Source organism: Hippocampus comes, unplaced genomic scaffold, assembly GCF_001891065.2.
Source record: "Hippocampus comes isolate QL1 unplaced genomic scaffold, H_comes_QL1_v1.1 scaffold93, whole genome shotgun sequence".
NCBI classification, from domain to species: domain Eukaryota; kingdom Metazoa; phylum Chordata; class Actinopteri; order Syngnathiformes; family Syngnathidae; genus Hippocampus; species Hippocampus comes.
In genome coordinates, this window is record NW_017805481.1 from 467,186 (window position 1) to 482,816 (window position 15,631).

Consider the following 15,631-nt stretch of genomic DNA (forward strand, 5'->3'; position numbering starts at 1 on the left):
CACACACACACACACACACACACACACACACACACACACACACACACACACACACACACACACACGGAGGGCGAGAGGAAGGAGGAACACACGCCAGAGCCTCCGCTGCCTGGTCAGCACACGCGAAAGAAATCCACTTCCTTGTTCGGTGTCAAGTATATACGGACGTTACACATAGATTGTGTTTTAAAATAATACTTGACCATTTTTAAAATTACCAGTGGATAAAAAAAAAAAAAAAAAAGCAAAGCTTGAAATCCAGCCGGTTCCCATTTGGTTCATTAATATCCCGCATCTGGGCTTTCAGAACCCATGACACCTCCTTCCTGACTCATATTGTGGTGTGAGGTTGGCGTCTACGCCCTGGAATTATTTCCTATTAGCGCACGGTTCCTTCAAAAGTACAATGTGGTTTTGGGGAATGAGTGATGCACTCACAAATGGAGCCAGGCCATATCCTGAAGGTCGGGATTTACCAAACACACAATTTGCGTCCTCTCCAGCTGGAGAGACCCATTTTTTTTTTTTGTCAGTGTCAGCTAACATTCCGCCACCGTTACGGCTTTTTCCGCAAGTCGGCTCTAAAGGACATATGAACACACCCAAGCGATCGTTGACAGGAAACCAAAATGATTCCAACCCGGTGCCGACGCGTGAAAAACGGGGTCCGCGCTCAGCGTGTGTTGAGCAAATAGGAAAAGGCAGCTGTGATATTTGGAGGAGACAGACGATCCACGTCCGAGAGACACTTATCTGTTTTTGCCTTTTACCTCAACATCTCAACATAGGAACAGGAGGATCTGATTGCTCTCTATGGGCCGTTGAGAGTTCGGACAAGGTTTGTGGGGACTGAGGAGGTTAGTTTGAGTTCGAAACCCGACACCGTGAGTGGAACCTCTGGTTGGGGACAAGCGCCCTCTTCAAACGGGCTGTTTGATGCTGATGACAGAGCAGTGACGGGCTGGGTTTTGGTTCACCCCGAGGCTTTGGCTTGTCTTTCACTGGAGAAGAACCCCTGGGCATAATCAACAATGGATTTCCCTCTGTTCTCTTTTGTGGGGCATCATTTCACTCCATGACTGCGTGCTCCTTTACAAAACAAACTTTTTTTTGTTTGTTTTTTTGCGGTGCTTGTTGGAAGAAGGCCAGCCTTTCTACACTGTGACTGTTTTGATCTGGTTTTGTTTGACTGGCATTGCGGCGTTCGAAAGACAATAGCATAAAGCGAAGCCACAGGCTCGGGCACAAAGGAGTGCAGAGGACGTATCCACAAGAAAGAGACATGAGAGGAAAGTGCAGCCGAATGGAACTATTAGCAGAGAGCAAAACCTAGCGGACGGCAGCCTGGACTGATGGCCGCTCAATCACAGGTTGTTGGAATTGGGGCCCTGAGTTGAAAGTCATCGATGTGAACCATTACGCTCTGAACAACAATGCTGAAATGAAAAAGTTGACGCACTGAGACAGCCAACGCTGTCCAATTTAGTCGGGATGGGCCAGCTTTATTTGAGTGAAGCGAGTACTTGTGGAGTGTGCGGATATCAGCCACTGATATTAAAGGCAAACAAAATCTGACATTAAATAAGTCCTCCTTGGCAGGATTTGCGAATATGCTACACATCGGCAAATCATCATCTGCGTCGGAAAGTCTTTTTTGCCATTGTATTAAATTCAATATTATACAAAGTGCAAGAGGTTTCGGTATCGATCCGAAAAAAATCTGGATCGAACATCCCGACAATTTACAGTTAAAAGTCAGCACAAAGGCTCGAAGAATGGAATCTGCAGTTGGCTCAGCTACTACCCCCCACCTTCAACAAAAACGGCAGCTTGCTTCTCCCCACCTGCCCCCACCCTCCTCTCACTGCTAAGAGGTCAAATGTCAGAGGTCCCCCATCTGATTGTGATGATAATGTAACTCTGGCTGCAGGGCGAGGGGTGGGGCTACGCCGCAGGAGAGAATGTCTCCGGACGCTGCAACTGGTGGATGAAGAAGGGGTGAGTGTGTGTTGGGGGGGGGAGATGGTCTTGTCCAGAGGGAATGCCATGTCATATTTCCTGTAATCCCTTGTCTGCTGCTCTGAAAACACAGCGCTCGCTCTGAAACGCAGGATCCCCGTCGTCTTGGTAACGGCACAGACGAAAGAGCAAGCCTGACACTCAACCAATCACCCGCCCACCCCTCGGCACCCAGGGCTATTTGTCATGGCTTGGCTGGGTTTATTTAGAGGCAAATTAACTATGTCTGGAATCTTGGGGGTCAGGACAAAAAAAAAAAAAAAAATGAAACGTGGCACATAGAAGGCGACTGGGGCGAGGGCCTGAGACCAGAGGCGACGATGACCCAAAAGTATAACGGGGAAGGTTCGAATCCCTCTGGAGTCGGGGAGATTTGACTCGAGCGGCAAGGCCAAGGGTTGTCAAAAGGTTTACATAGCCACTGTTGTTTGAGGCTCGAGATCAGCTATTGGGTCGAACCGCGTCACGCAGTTGGTACTAACGCCTGATCATTTTGTTTGTCTCCCCTCTGGAATATGCATCGAGCTTGCCCGCCAAAACACACATTCTTTCGTCTAGACTCGACTCACGGCCAGCCTGCTTCTCCCGTAAGACACAAACTCAACAGATACCGGCGCACAACTCGGTCCCGGCGACACCTAAACAACTCCTTATCCGACTCGAAGGATTCCACGGCTTCTGGGAAACGCCACAAGGTCGGCGAGTGCGCTTTCGCTTCCACTTGGCTTTTTTTAGACGGTTGCCGACGGCAGGTGCCGGCTGCTGTTACGCACCAGACCCCCCGGGTGCCGACTTCTGACCTTTGAGGAAGAGGACGCCAGATGATGATGATGAGGAAGGAGCTTTTTTTTGAGCGGTGCGGTGCACGGACGGTCGGAGTGGCTCATCTCCCCTTGTGTCAAAACATGAAGGATTTTGCCAGCTGCAGTTCCCAACACCATGCATCTGTCCACATCTGTCATTGCACCACTAAGTGTCTGGGACTCTCTGAGACAAAATAACAACTGCTTTGTTCACGCGATGGACACACACATACACACACACAAAACAAAAAAACACTTCACATGACGGAAGAGACACTTCGCCCTAAAAAACAAAAAAAACAAAAAACATGCATTAACAGTTCCTTTCAGCATTCTGTTCACACAAAGGCACCACTGCAACGCATCATGCAAACAACCGCATGCCTGAAGACAAAGAGGGGGAAAAACTTACAATAAGCGTGGTAGCATGAACCCACAAAGGATGACATCCAAACGGGGAATTGCGAGGGGAAAGCAGAAGAAAGCATTTTAACAAGAAAAAAGTGAGAAGTTTCATTTCGAATATCTCAGCGGCGATGGGACATTTTGATTTATGGGGGGTTGGGGGGCGGGGGCGCCGTCACTGTTGGAACCCAATGCCGGGTTTCCTGCTCTCTGCTTCATTGAAGCACGGGTAACCTGAGCTCATCCCCTCCCATACAATAGCAGAGACGCCGCCATCGGGTCAGAGGGCGACTCACCTGTGAACAAAGACCCGACTTGCAGTCGAGCGCCACAAAACATGTCTGAAAGCATCTGGCCATCTCTGAGGTTATTTCCTCACGGAGCATCGGAGAAGGAGAGCATCGACGATCGACATTACGTCTTCTCACTTTTGCGATTTAGTCGAAACTCAACTCCGAATCATTCTTTCGTGTATGCGGGAGCTACATTTATTCTCCCATGAAAGACCAGAGTGACACTGCACTGCCAACTTTAGCTTATCCACATCCCCCCCCCCACCCCCTCCTCCCAGCAGCTCTTGGCTCTCTCTTTCTCAGCAAACAGCCACATTGGGGCGGGGGGTTTAGGGACTGTTTTGTGGACCTCCTTCACCCATATGCCTTTCCAGTACCTTTCAGTCTTTCAGGTCTGGGCTTCCATGGACCAACAGGCCTAGGCCGTCTCCTGGCAACAGTATCCCATGGAGAGAGGGAGCCTTGGCGGGGAGAAAAGGGGCCGCTGGGAACGAGGCTTTTGTGAGGACGGTTTGAGTACTTCGGAGGAACGGCCGCTGCATGTGCAGGAAGCTCGCGACACACGACGGCTTGGTTCTTGGAATTGAGTTCCTTCCGAGGCCTGTCCCTGCCATCACAAGGACGTTTGTTTCAACAAATTATGACTCGGGACGCGCAACCAGGGCCACCCCTGTTGAGGTTTTCGACACATGAACGTTACCCGGGAAAAATCAGTTGGTTGAATTTTGACATCGGCGAAGCAGACGCGGACGACATCCAGTTACAATCGATTGCGGCAACACTCAGTCAAGTTTGCCCCAAGCGTTGATAGATTTTTGGAGGCGGCTTCCCTGACATTTTTCAAATAGCAGCAATAACCACATGACATGCATCCCAGGGCCGAGGTCTTTCCAAACATTCTGCATCAGACACAACCACAGCGCTCCCCACCAACCACCAAAGCTAAGCCAGATTTCGACAAAAAACTTTGAAATTCAGATCAGAACTTATTTTTTTTTCACCATGAAAGACGAGGCCCTGTCCAGAATTCCTCCGACCTTTCAACGCAACTGCAACAGAGAAAGAAGATCATTTCGACTTCTTAAGGCCTTCATTGCCGTTTAACTACAACTGACTGTACGGCAAGTGGAGGAGGATTTTATCTGAGACACCACCATATCCTGATACTCGTAACAAGATGATACAAGGCGCAAGGATGAACTCTACCAAACCCCCTAAAAACAAAAATCAAACCAGAAATCAGATATCGTAATTGATTCTGTCACACGGACTGAACCTGATGGTAAGCCGCTGTGATTAGACAGGATGCGTGGAGCACAAAGGTCAGAAGGCAGAACTTCCTGGCAGGGCCTGGGAACCACAACTCCCCGATTGCAATTATATACAAATATCATCCTCCCTCTAATAGTTGAAAACATAATGGTCAGATAGATCCTTTTAAATCATTTAGCTAAAGTGTTCGGCAATCCATTGTGGCCTGACTCGCAGCTAATTGTCAAGTCAAACATTCCAAAGATCAGGAGCCTCAATGAGACTGTCGAGGGCATTCCTGAATAGGCTTACAGGGTGAATGGTTGGGAAGTATGGACAATAACCTGTAACTTCCAGAAAGACAGGAGCAATCTTAGCCAGCATTCCTTTTCTAATCCGCCGTAAAGATGCCCAAAGAAAACACTGCCTCGCTAGCTAGCCCGGTGCTGTGGACAAAGACACAGTCACTCTCCTTGTGTCCAGCCAGCCAGACAGACAGGGGAATATGTGACCTGGCATGGCTGCATATTGCAGTGGAAGAGCTGGTCAACTCACTGCAACAAAATCAACATACTCTCATTTAACTCAAACAAATCAGCTCATTATTTAAAAAGCTATTAACGTCTTACAAGACAAGAGCATCCAACCACCGTGATGTTTGCGCACTATCAAAATACAGCCATCCTTTCATCATGTCTTGAGGGCCTGGGAGTAGTTTAAGGGTCACGACACAACACTCACAATTTATGCGCTAACTCGGTAACGGAGGCCAAAGGCAACACGTTCATAAATAAAGCGCGCCACCAGCTAGCGCTTCCACATGCGGGCGGGCCGCAACAGGCTCGACAACTGTTTTTCTTTCTGGCTAATTTTACACACATCTAATACAGAACAGTGATTGATGTCGGAAAATAATAAAAGTCAATACATAAACCTGTCACATCATCTTTAGTGTTTGCTAGCTCTTGATCCAAGGGCAAGAGCTGTCTTTTTCACTTCGAAGCCAACACAATTGAACAATACGAAACTCTACCTGGCAACAGGTGGCAAGGCCAAACATGATGTGAAGAATTTGTGCACTTCGAAAACTGCCACCGAGCTGAAATTCCACTTGAGAATTTTTGGAATGTCAGGAAAATTTCAGTTGTAATGTATCCTATGGGGATAAAATGGCGGCTCAACAACTACCTAACAGCTAGCGGGTTGTTGAACCGCCATTTTTTGTTTCTCCATACAACAAAGCTGTCCAACAGAGGTTGATGTCAACATGTGGCGACTGAGTGAGTATTAGTAGTCACTCTTTGAAAGAATAACATGTGCTAGCGAGCTAGCAGGCGAGCCCGCTCCTCGGCTAGCTTGTCTCCCACAGCATGGGGGCCGGCATGCTACTCAATGGCAGCACCTGGCCCTACGCTGTCCCTTTGTTGAGATCTGACTTCGCTGGATTACCATCACAACATCCACCAGCTGTCCTCTACGCTGCACTCCTCCCCTCCTCCTCCTAGCCGGACCCCCACTACTTGTTCACCAACCCCTCCACCCCCAAAAGTCCGGCTCCTCCAGCTGGATCATCTCCGAGCGACACCCTCTCAATCTGCTTAATTATCTCTCCTGCGCTCATATCGTTGGCGCCGCCCAATCCAGGCTGCATGTGAATGAAAATATTTGCTTTCACTTTCACATTTTTGCTTTCCACTTTCATCGGAGAATTTTTGCTTCATAACACAACTTAAATAATTGGATGTGAAACAGCGTGCTAATGCTAATCAGAGCATCATTGAAGCCCCTGTTCTCTGTCTCGGTGGGGCTGTCATGATAAAATGGCTCTCAGCTTCAAAATTCAAAATGGGGTCACCGTCGAAATTTGCGATACTGTTGTCAAGTCCAAGCAATTAAAGAAATGTGTATAATTTTTGCTACTAGGAGTCTAATACATTCATTTTGTCGTTAAAAGGAGTAAGGATTGGACTCTGACCTCTCGTCCTTCAGTGACTCACCTGTTCAGGAAGTCGGAACACTCATAAACTTGTTTGATGTGCCGCTGCTAAACTGATAGGGCGTGACATCATGGCCGCATGGGACATTAGATACACCGCTATCTGGGTGAGCAACAAAGGCAGCTGCCATATATACCGCTAAAGTATCCATGCCACTTGGGATAAAACAAAATATCTCAAGTTTGGAACTACTTTCTGACTAAGAGATTCTTTAATGTACAAATACAGGGTAGCAGAAATCACTTTTATAGGTAAACATCCAAATTAAACCCAGTTTCTGCGACGTTCTCTTTCCTGCACCCACTTTGTGCACTCTGGATCAGGTATCTGGAAGAAGAAAGGATCTTTTCTACTCATGTACATCTTTGTTCTTTTCTCCAGGTTGGGGGGGGGGGCGGTGGTTAGTGACCTCAGGATCCAACTGGTCCAACAACTCTGTGCTTCGCTACTCTGCCCTGCTCGAGTTTGATATTTGATGTCCTCTGTTTGCTGGAGACACTTTTTTATTTAATGTCACAGCAGTGCATTTTGACGCCCCTCCATAAAAAAAGGGTCATCATGCCATTGTGTTCTCATTAAACCAACATTAAAAAAAAAAACGTCTTTGTTCATTCTCAGTGTTTTCCTGGCCGCATGAAATTACACATTGACCGATTTAATGGCACTCAGGCCACATCCCAACAGCACATGACTGATAAAACGTGGGTGGCGGTTGCTGCAAATGTGGCTCGGCGATGCGGACGAGTTACACATTGGTGAGTGCAGTTATGTCTGCCTTACATTTGGTGACTGAGATTTACGCATAGAGGGGTAAAAAAAAAAAAAAAAAAAAGAGGATAATTCTATTGCTGATGTGACTTTTCCTTCCACGAAAATGTGGGCCTTTTGGAGGGAAGCAGGTGGCGGAGACGGCTTCTTTTGGACCGTATCTCCTCAGTACGACACTTAAGCATGCCCCCCCCCACCCCACCCCTTGAAAAAAAGCTACAACGGGGGCTTGAAAGAGGACAAGTGACCCCGGGGCAAGACACTGTAGGCTACTTCACTTGACTATTGTCGCAGCTTTTCCCACACAAACTTTTTTTCTGCACCCCTCCCCCGCCCACCACCCCTTAGCAATTTGAAAAACAAAAAGTCTTCTCCGTGTCAAAAGACGTCCGAAGCAAGCGGTAAATGAGGACACGTCAATTCAACGAATCAAATAAAAGCCCGGTTTCTGTGGAGACATTTAACAGGTGTACAAGAGGCGTGTGGAGGCTTGCTGATGCTCGTACTTTGGATAATCTTTTAACAACATCTACCGCCGCTTTCATAGTACGTCAACTTAAAGAAGGAATGTTTATCTGAGTGACGAGATAACAGGATGAGGGTTTACTGGGAAAAAGTTGACACCTCTCGTTGAAAGAGCGCCCCTCAAAAAAAAATGCTAAGAGAATTGAATGACACTCAGAGTCAAATGAGTTGCACTTACATGCATCGGGAGGCCGACTCTATGCACGTCCCTCCGTTTTCACACGGCCTGGATTTATCTGTGCATCGGAAACCTGTGGGGGGAGATGTGACAAATGACTTATGTGGAACCCATGCAGCAGCAAATCTCCAAATAATGAGACAAGACTGCAACAGGGAGGACAAACTGATGTGACCCCACCGCGCCTCTTATCTGAGCTCAGCCATGCAGCTTGTGGTTTCTGTCCAATTTTCAAGTGTTTCTGATGAGAACGTGCTTCATTTTTTTTTTTTTTTTACATATAATTGGAAAGAGAGAGAGAGAGAGTGTGTGTGGTGGGGGGGAGGGGGGGGGTCAATTAATTTATCCCTCACTTAAAAACTTCTTTAAAACATACTTCTGCAAGACAGGCTCCTTGGTGCACCTACGTTTTAAAAAAAATCTTGCTGAATTAGCATAATAGCGAGTCCCATCCACATGCACGAGCGCAAAGACATTTTTAGCATGGAAAAAAAAAAAGGTTCATTAACATTCAAACAAGTGGTCGTGCTTCACAGCGCTGCATTCACACGATTGCTACACGCGACATCATTTTAAAAACGGCAATAAATTCAATTGGGAGCACTTCCAAGATGCACGCAAAGAGACTCTCCCCTGTTTTAAAACAAGGGGTGACCACATTGTCGACATGTCCGGGCAAATGACCAAAGACTTATTTACCTTCAGAAAGATGCATCGACAATAAACAAGACAAAATAATCCACGGAATATTCCCTTCCATTTCGCTGGAAAAAAAAGTTTCCGGCACTTTGTGGCGCCCTTTCAGTACAAATACATCCTTCAGGTATCAAATTGGCGTGAGAAAGAAGGCTCCGGAGTGTGGTGGCCACGATGCTTCTTCCTTTGTCATAAAGTCGACCGGGAAGGAAGTCGCGTTAAGTCCCGTAAGAAATTGGCAGGGGGTTGTTGGGGGGGGTAAAAAAAAAAGTCCTCCGCAGCTCAGCCACCACCGCGGATCCTCCACGACTGAGATTCTTTGAAAAACTTTGGCTGCTCGGATAGGAGCTGAAGCAGCACACTGAACACACTCCGCCTCTCTCGCTCTCTCTCTCTCGCTCTCTCTTTCTCTCTCTCACACACACACGCACACACACACAAGCACACGCATACGCACACGCACACGCACAATTACTTCACTCCACTGATTCACGTACACGCACGCACACACGCCGAGCTTCGAGCAGCTCGAAGATCCTTAACAGGCTTTATTGGCTCCATTGTCATTCAAAGCTAGCGTTAGTCAGTTTAGAAACAACAAAAAAATCCGATATGAAAGGGGTCATGAAAAGGACTGTGATCGTTTTTATTACGTTTTTAAACAGTTTTTAACGTGCGCAAGCACGCACACACAATTTAATTAATCGCAGTTTTTTGTAATTGATCGCGATTAATCGCATTTTTTTGACTCCAACTAACTTCTATGAAGCTTGTGACAGATATTTCCTTGAGTGAAATCTTGGATTTCATATGAATGTGGATAAACTTATTCTCCTGTAAAATACAACTGCTGAACAAAACGACAGACTCGGTCGGCTTTACAGGCATATAATTTTTCGATAAAATTGTGATTAGTATCTGTGTACAACAACGATGAAGGTCACAGCGTGAAAGAATAACTGTTTTACCTTTCTTCTTAAATATGAATCAATGATTAAATATTTTTCCATGGTCTGTCTTAAGGATTTTGTTTACTGTACTTCATTATTTCCTACTCTGTGCTGTGTAGATGCAGATTGGTACAAAAAAAAAAAAACAGAGCGCTAATACTCACTGCACACACTGTCACCTAATGTAGTGGATGTGCAATTACACTTTATTCTAGTATGGTTAAAAAAAAAAAAAAAAAAAAAACGGGGGTCGCGGGTTCCCTGGGATAACAAATTTCTTTTGTGGAAGGGTCTGTAGTTTATTTGTGTGTTTACAGTTTGTGCATGACAGATGAGATTGCTAACTGTGTTTATGTGGCTGCCCCCCCCCCAAAAAAAACCCAAAAAACAAAACCGAAAAAAAAAAAAAAAAAGCCTAGCCTCCCTCATCTTAACACCCCCTCCACACACCTCACATCAGCTTGCACCTTGTATAGAGCCTTGGTTGTTCGGCGGTCAGCACGGTGCCGCTCTCCCCCGGAGACAATAGCCTTGATTTGAATCATAAAAGAAGTCGGGCATTATGACACAGTTTCTCCCCCGTCGGGGAGGGCGGCGCACTAATATTCAAGCTCACTGCCCCGATGCCACCGTCCCACCATGGCCACATGAGAGCCGGCCTTGAATAAATTACAAGCATGGGTAAAGCCGTGAATGCGGAGGGATTGGTTGGGAGTGAAGTTCGTTAGTGAAGTGATGTCATCGCAGGGATCTGTGAAAAGAACTTGTTGGGCTTTTGGAGACGCCTGCTTCCTATGGCACTCCGCATGAGATCAACGATCAACAAATGTTCAATGGTAGGAAGGGTTTCTTCGCACACTTTTACTTTCAGCAAGATATTTCGTGCCGCTGCTTGTTAACACCTCAAGCGTGTTTTAGCAGCGGTGGGTTGAAATCATTTTCAATGCACATGTTTTAATAAACATTGAACTTTATGTGACCGTTGTTTGCTAACCCCGAAATGGATTTTTTTTTTTTTTTTTCAGAGCAGCAAGCGTGAGTGGAACAGTTAGCTTCCACAGCTAGGCTGGGGGCAAAGAAGAAAGGAGGTCTTCCGCATTTGCATAAGCAACGTGATGGTGTTATTAAGAGGTGGATTAGGTCACTTAAATACCCACTGAGGCTCGGACCGAAACTCACCCCAGTTTCTTAAAGGGACGGGACGGCACGGGAAAAGCAGCGCAGGAGGAGTAGCATTAGAGTGCAACGTTGACTCATCTCCAGATTTAAGAGGTCTGTTTACATGCCAAAGGATAACTTTCTACATGTTTCTATCCGTCCCCCCCATAAAAATAAAAAATAAAAAAAACTTCAAAGGACTGCCATCCATCAATCCATTATCTAAACTGCCTGTCCTCACATTTAAAGAAACAAACACTCACAATCACACCTATGGACAAAAGAGAGGCGTCAATTAGCTCGCAAGCATGTGTTTGGCATGGGGAAAACGTGCCAACTCCACAAAGGAAGGCTGGAGCTGAGAGTCACAAAACCTTAGCAAATTTGTGGGGTAAAAACTCCCCAATTTTTTTGGAAAAATACATCGATCCTGGTATAAATGTTGATTTTAGGGGTGCTGAAAGCCGAACCAGAATCTTCACCCATGAAAGTGTCATAAACTGGACACAAAATTGTGTGCATGTCTTTCAACGTATGATAGACATGGAAAAGTCTCAAGGACCCGGGAATTCGGGGAGCCATTTCAGGTGATCTCCAAGACTCACGCCCCAACTTTTCTCAAAATGAGCCCCGCTAGGAAGCAGGCAGCAGTCAAAGATGGACGGCAGAAAATTGCCAAGCTTTTTTTTTTTTTTGTCATCTAATGCGGCCGGAGCATTCATCCATTTTCGAATCCACTTATCCTTACAAGGAGCGCGGGCGTGCTAGAGCCCATCCCAGCTGTTTTCGGGCAGTATGCAGGGGACACCCTGAACCGGTTGCCAGACAATCGCAAGGCACACATACACAAATAACCATTCGCAATCACAATCACACCTTGGGACAATTTTGAGTCTTCCATTAACCTGCCACGCATGTTTTTGGCATGTGGGAGGAAACCAGAATACCCGGAGAAAACCCACGCAGGCACGGGGGGGCTCGCGGGGGGCATGCAAACTCCACGCAGGAAGGCCGGAGCCGGGATCGAACCCTGCACCTCTGCACTGTGAGGCAGCAGATGTGCAAAGATCTGTAAAGATCGCATTGCTTGACTGATGAAACAATCTGAAAATTTCGCTTCCTCCTCTGATGTCATCAATAGAAAAGGAGCCGAGTCTTCCCAGTGGAAATGTGATCTGGCCTGCATTGTTGTATTGTTCTACAAGTGAAAACAGAACTAAATCACGCAGCAGGACAGCCTCCATTCTTTCTCTTGAAGTCGTACGGAGCAGCAAACAGCAATTTCATTACAAATCCGCCGGGTTATTTATTGGCACTCTCTCACGCGCACGCAAACAAACAGCAAGTATTGGGGTTTTGTTTGGACTGCAGGCTGGGGCTGCGTGAGTGGAAGCTCTGGTGGCAAAGTTCTCGCGCACGGCTGGGAGGGGGCGGGGGGATTCTTTGATCACACAAACAAGCCCGTCGACTTGGCGATTTATAACTCAGGGCGATTTATAACTCCGCCGCTCTTCACACCGCCGCTTACCTTACGTATGACCGGGATACAACATGTACAGCGGAACGGAAGTTCTTGGTATCCCAATACTTTTGTCCATATGTTTCTCAATTAATGTGATGAAGGCTAATTATGCAATATTTACCATATGTGATCGTCAAATTTGATTTTAGAAGGATATTCTTCAAATAACACCAAAACCAAGGTCAGAAGCCGTTGAATTTTTACCAATCCATCATCCTCTTTTTGTTTTTTTTTTTAAGCTTGGTGGCCTTTCAGAGCGTTACTAGGCAGTGTATTTGTGCCTGCGCGCATGTGTGGACACAAAAGTAGACGTGATGACTCCACCGCCCAAGGCAAGACTGATATATGGGCAAAAACTATCAGCGTACCCACAGAGAGCCCGGAGAGGATTTAAAAGGCCACCGTCAAATAAAAAGTGCCTGCTCACGGCCAATCGCGGCACCGAGACCTCCTGCGGGGCACGCGTTACGGCCAATCAGATGATGATGATCTTTCATAATTTGCACAGCACTCGAGCGTCAAGTGTTGTGGGATTCTGGAATGTAAATTAAAAAAACAAAGGCCCAATGCTGTTGTTGCCTACAAGCAAGGCATGCACGCACACACACACACACACACACACACACACACACACACACACACACACACACACACACACACACAGTATAGATAAGATAGCCGCCCCTTCGTTGATGCCGGAAGACTGACATCATCCATTTGAGGGGGGACAAAACAAACAAACTTTTCTTAAGAACAACTAACAGGCACTAACTTTCATGAAATACAAATTCTTACAACAGTAATGTAGACATATACAGTGCTTATAAAAAGTCTGCACACCCTTTGTCGTTCAATGCAAAAAAAAAAAAAACTAAACCATAAAATAAATTTAAAAAATGAGACCACGATTGCAAAACTTCTTCCGCCACAAATGTGACCTTTAACCTTGACAATTGAATAATAAAATGAAACTATTTGAATGGGATCTTAAAAATCAACTAAGATAATCTGGTTGCATAAATGTGCACACCCTGTTCTGACTGGGGATGTTGCTGAGGTGGGAATGAACCAATCCTCATTCAAATACGCACACGTGCCACATTGAAAGTGCCTTTGAGTGACCGCAAATGAAGTTGAGATGTTCTAGTAACGCTTTTCCTGGCAATTTTTTCAAGCCACGCTCGCAGAGAGCTTCCGCAGCATTGGCGGGATTTCATATTTCAAAGGTGACTTGAGACAAATCGCCAAAAACAATGTGCGACTAGGCTGGATCATATCGAGAATTGTTTCCAGATCCCTCGTCCAACGACACGAGAGGGTCAAAATATTAGAAACAGGCTCTAAGTGTGATGCCGTGTAGCGTCTAAACAACCACGATAGCAACGTCGATTTAAGATTTCGACAACTTGAATATTTCACAAAGTGGAAAACAAAATTCGTTTGTTTTTTTTTTGGAACCCCCCCCCACCCCCAATTCAGATTTCGATATTCTGAAGTGTCCACTGAGGCTATGTGTATCGGTAATAATTTCCATTCTTATTTTTGCTCTTACACTCCCGCAACAATAAATGTGTCATCTTGGACATTGAGAGAAAAGACCAGCGTTAAAACTTTTCTCTCCACTTTCTCCGCGCTCTTTTTTTTTCTTCCCCTCCCATCCACTTACTCGGGACACACACACACACGCAAACACGCGCGCGCAGAGCGACTGGGGCCTTTTGACTAAAGTAAACACGTGCGAATGATGAATCTTCTTTCGGATTGTGGGAAAAAGTGTTTGACTTTCTCACAAGCTCTCTAAACGGCTATTAAATCCTCGATGTGTACACACGTCCAGGGACGGAGCTTGAAGCAAGGGGGGGGGGGGAATGTTTTACCTATGTGGTATTTCTGTGCATTTCAGAGCTTATTCATCATGACAAAGAACCTTGTAATGGGCTCCATCGATGGAATATGTGTTCGCAAATCCAAAATGGGAAAATAATTTGCTACCCTGTGGATGGAAATTATTCTGCACCAAAACGGAGGCGGGTGTAGGGCGGTTGACAGTGGACTGAGATTCACTGGAAGGTCGGCGGCAATTTGGGTTTACCATTGTAGTGAGAATCGGGGCACGGAGTCGACATCCCCGCATAGGAATGTATCACGGACCGAGCTGGAGACCGGCGGCCAGCTGGAGGTATTCGGAAAGTCGCCACTGCGTTTCCGTGTGAAATAGCTTCTTAAGGCCACCGTGAACAGCTGCCGGACGGTGCCCTGTGTTACCCCCTCCCTGCTCCCACACCCTCCCTCCCTCCCTCTTGCCCCTCGGAGGGCCTGTAAATCTTAAGGGAGGACTGTGGTGCCAGCGACGTGCTGAAAGGGAACCAGGGAGCATCCCGGGGGTTTAGTGCGAAAGGTCACTTGTGTGTAAGTAAGACCCTGATGCCGATGACCCAACACACGCTCAAGGATCAGCCGCCGGACACCCATGACGGACCGTGCACTTCCTGTTTGGATCAACTGGAGCTGGATGAGGGGCTGTAGGCAGACGGCTAACGTTGACAAAAGTCAATTGCACTCGTGAAGAATATTTTGACAATAAAAAAAAGGGAGCCCAAAGCATGTAATGTGACAAATATAAGCAGCAGAACATCCGAGTTAACTTGCACAGCGATGGCTCTGAAAAGGTGCTGGAAGCAGCATATGCTCCAGTCAAGACGTCAAATACAAGACATATTGAGAAAAATGACTGAATTACAACTGCGACTGATCTCACATTTGCCTGTGAAAACGGCAGGAGAAAGACGCCGAGGGGTCCTGAGCTCGCCCTTCATCCCCGTCCCTCTCCAGTCAATTGTTGGGGAAGCGCCGTGTCAACCCCGCGCCATCAATCACCCCGTTTCAGAGGAGGGCAGACAAGGCAGGGACCCGCCCCGCGGGACAAGGGGGTGGAAGTTCTCATGCCCTCCCCGCCTCCCGAAGCCCCACGCCCCTGCAGACTGGACTTGGACAGCTGGTCTGGCCATTAGGGTCGGCCCGGGACCCGAGGGCCCCTGCACAGCACGAACAGCTGCCAGCCCACTG

The 15,631-nt window shown here is 46.8% G+C and overlaps 1 protein-coding gene across 1 annotated transcript in view; it reads right to left on the reverse strand.

The window, feature by feature from the left end:
• Positions 1–9,271, reverse strand: part of notch3 (notch receptor 3) — a 30,053-nt gene extending 20,782 nt beyond the window's left edge. Inside the window, 2 exon segments of the mRNA XM_019875776.1 lie at positions 8,240–8,312; positions 8,939–9,271. Coding sequence (XP_019731335.1) covers positions 8,240–8,312; positions 8,939–8,999 — 134 coding nt within the window. The 5' untranslated portion in view covers positions 9,000–9,271.
• Positions 9,272–15,631: the final 6,360 nt, after the last annotated feature.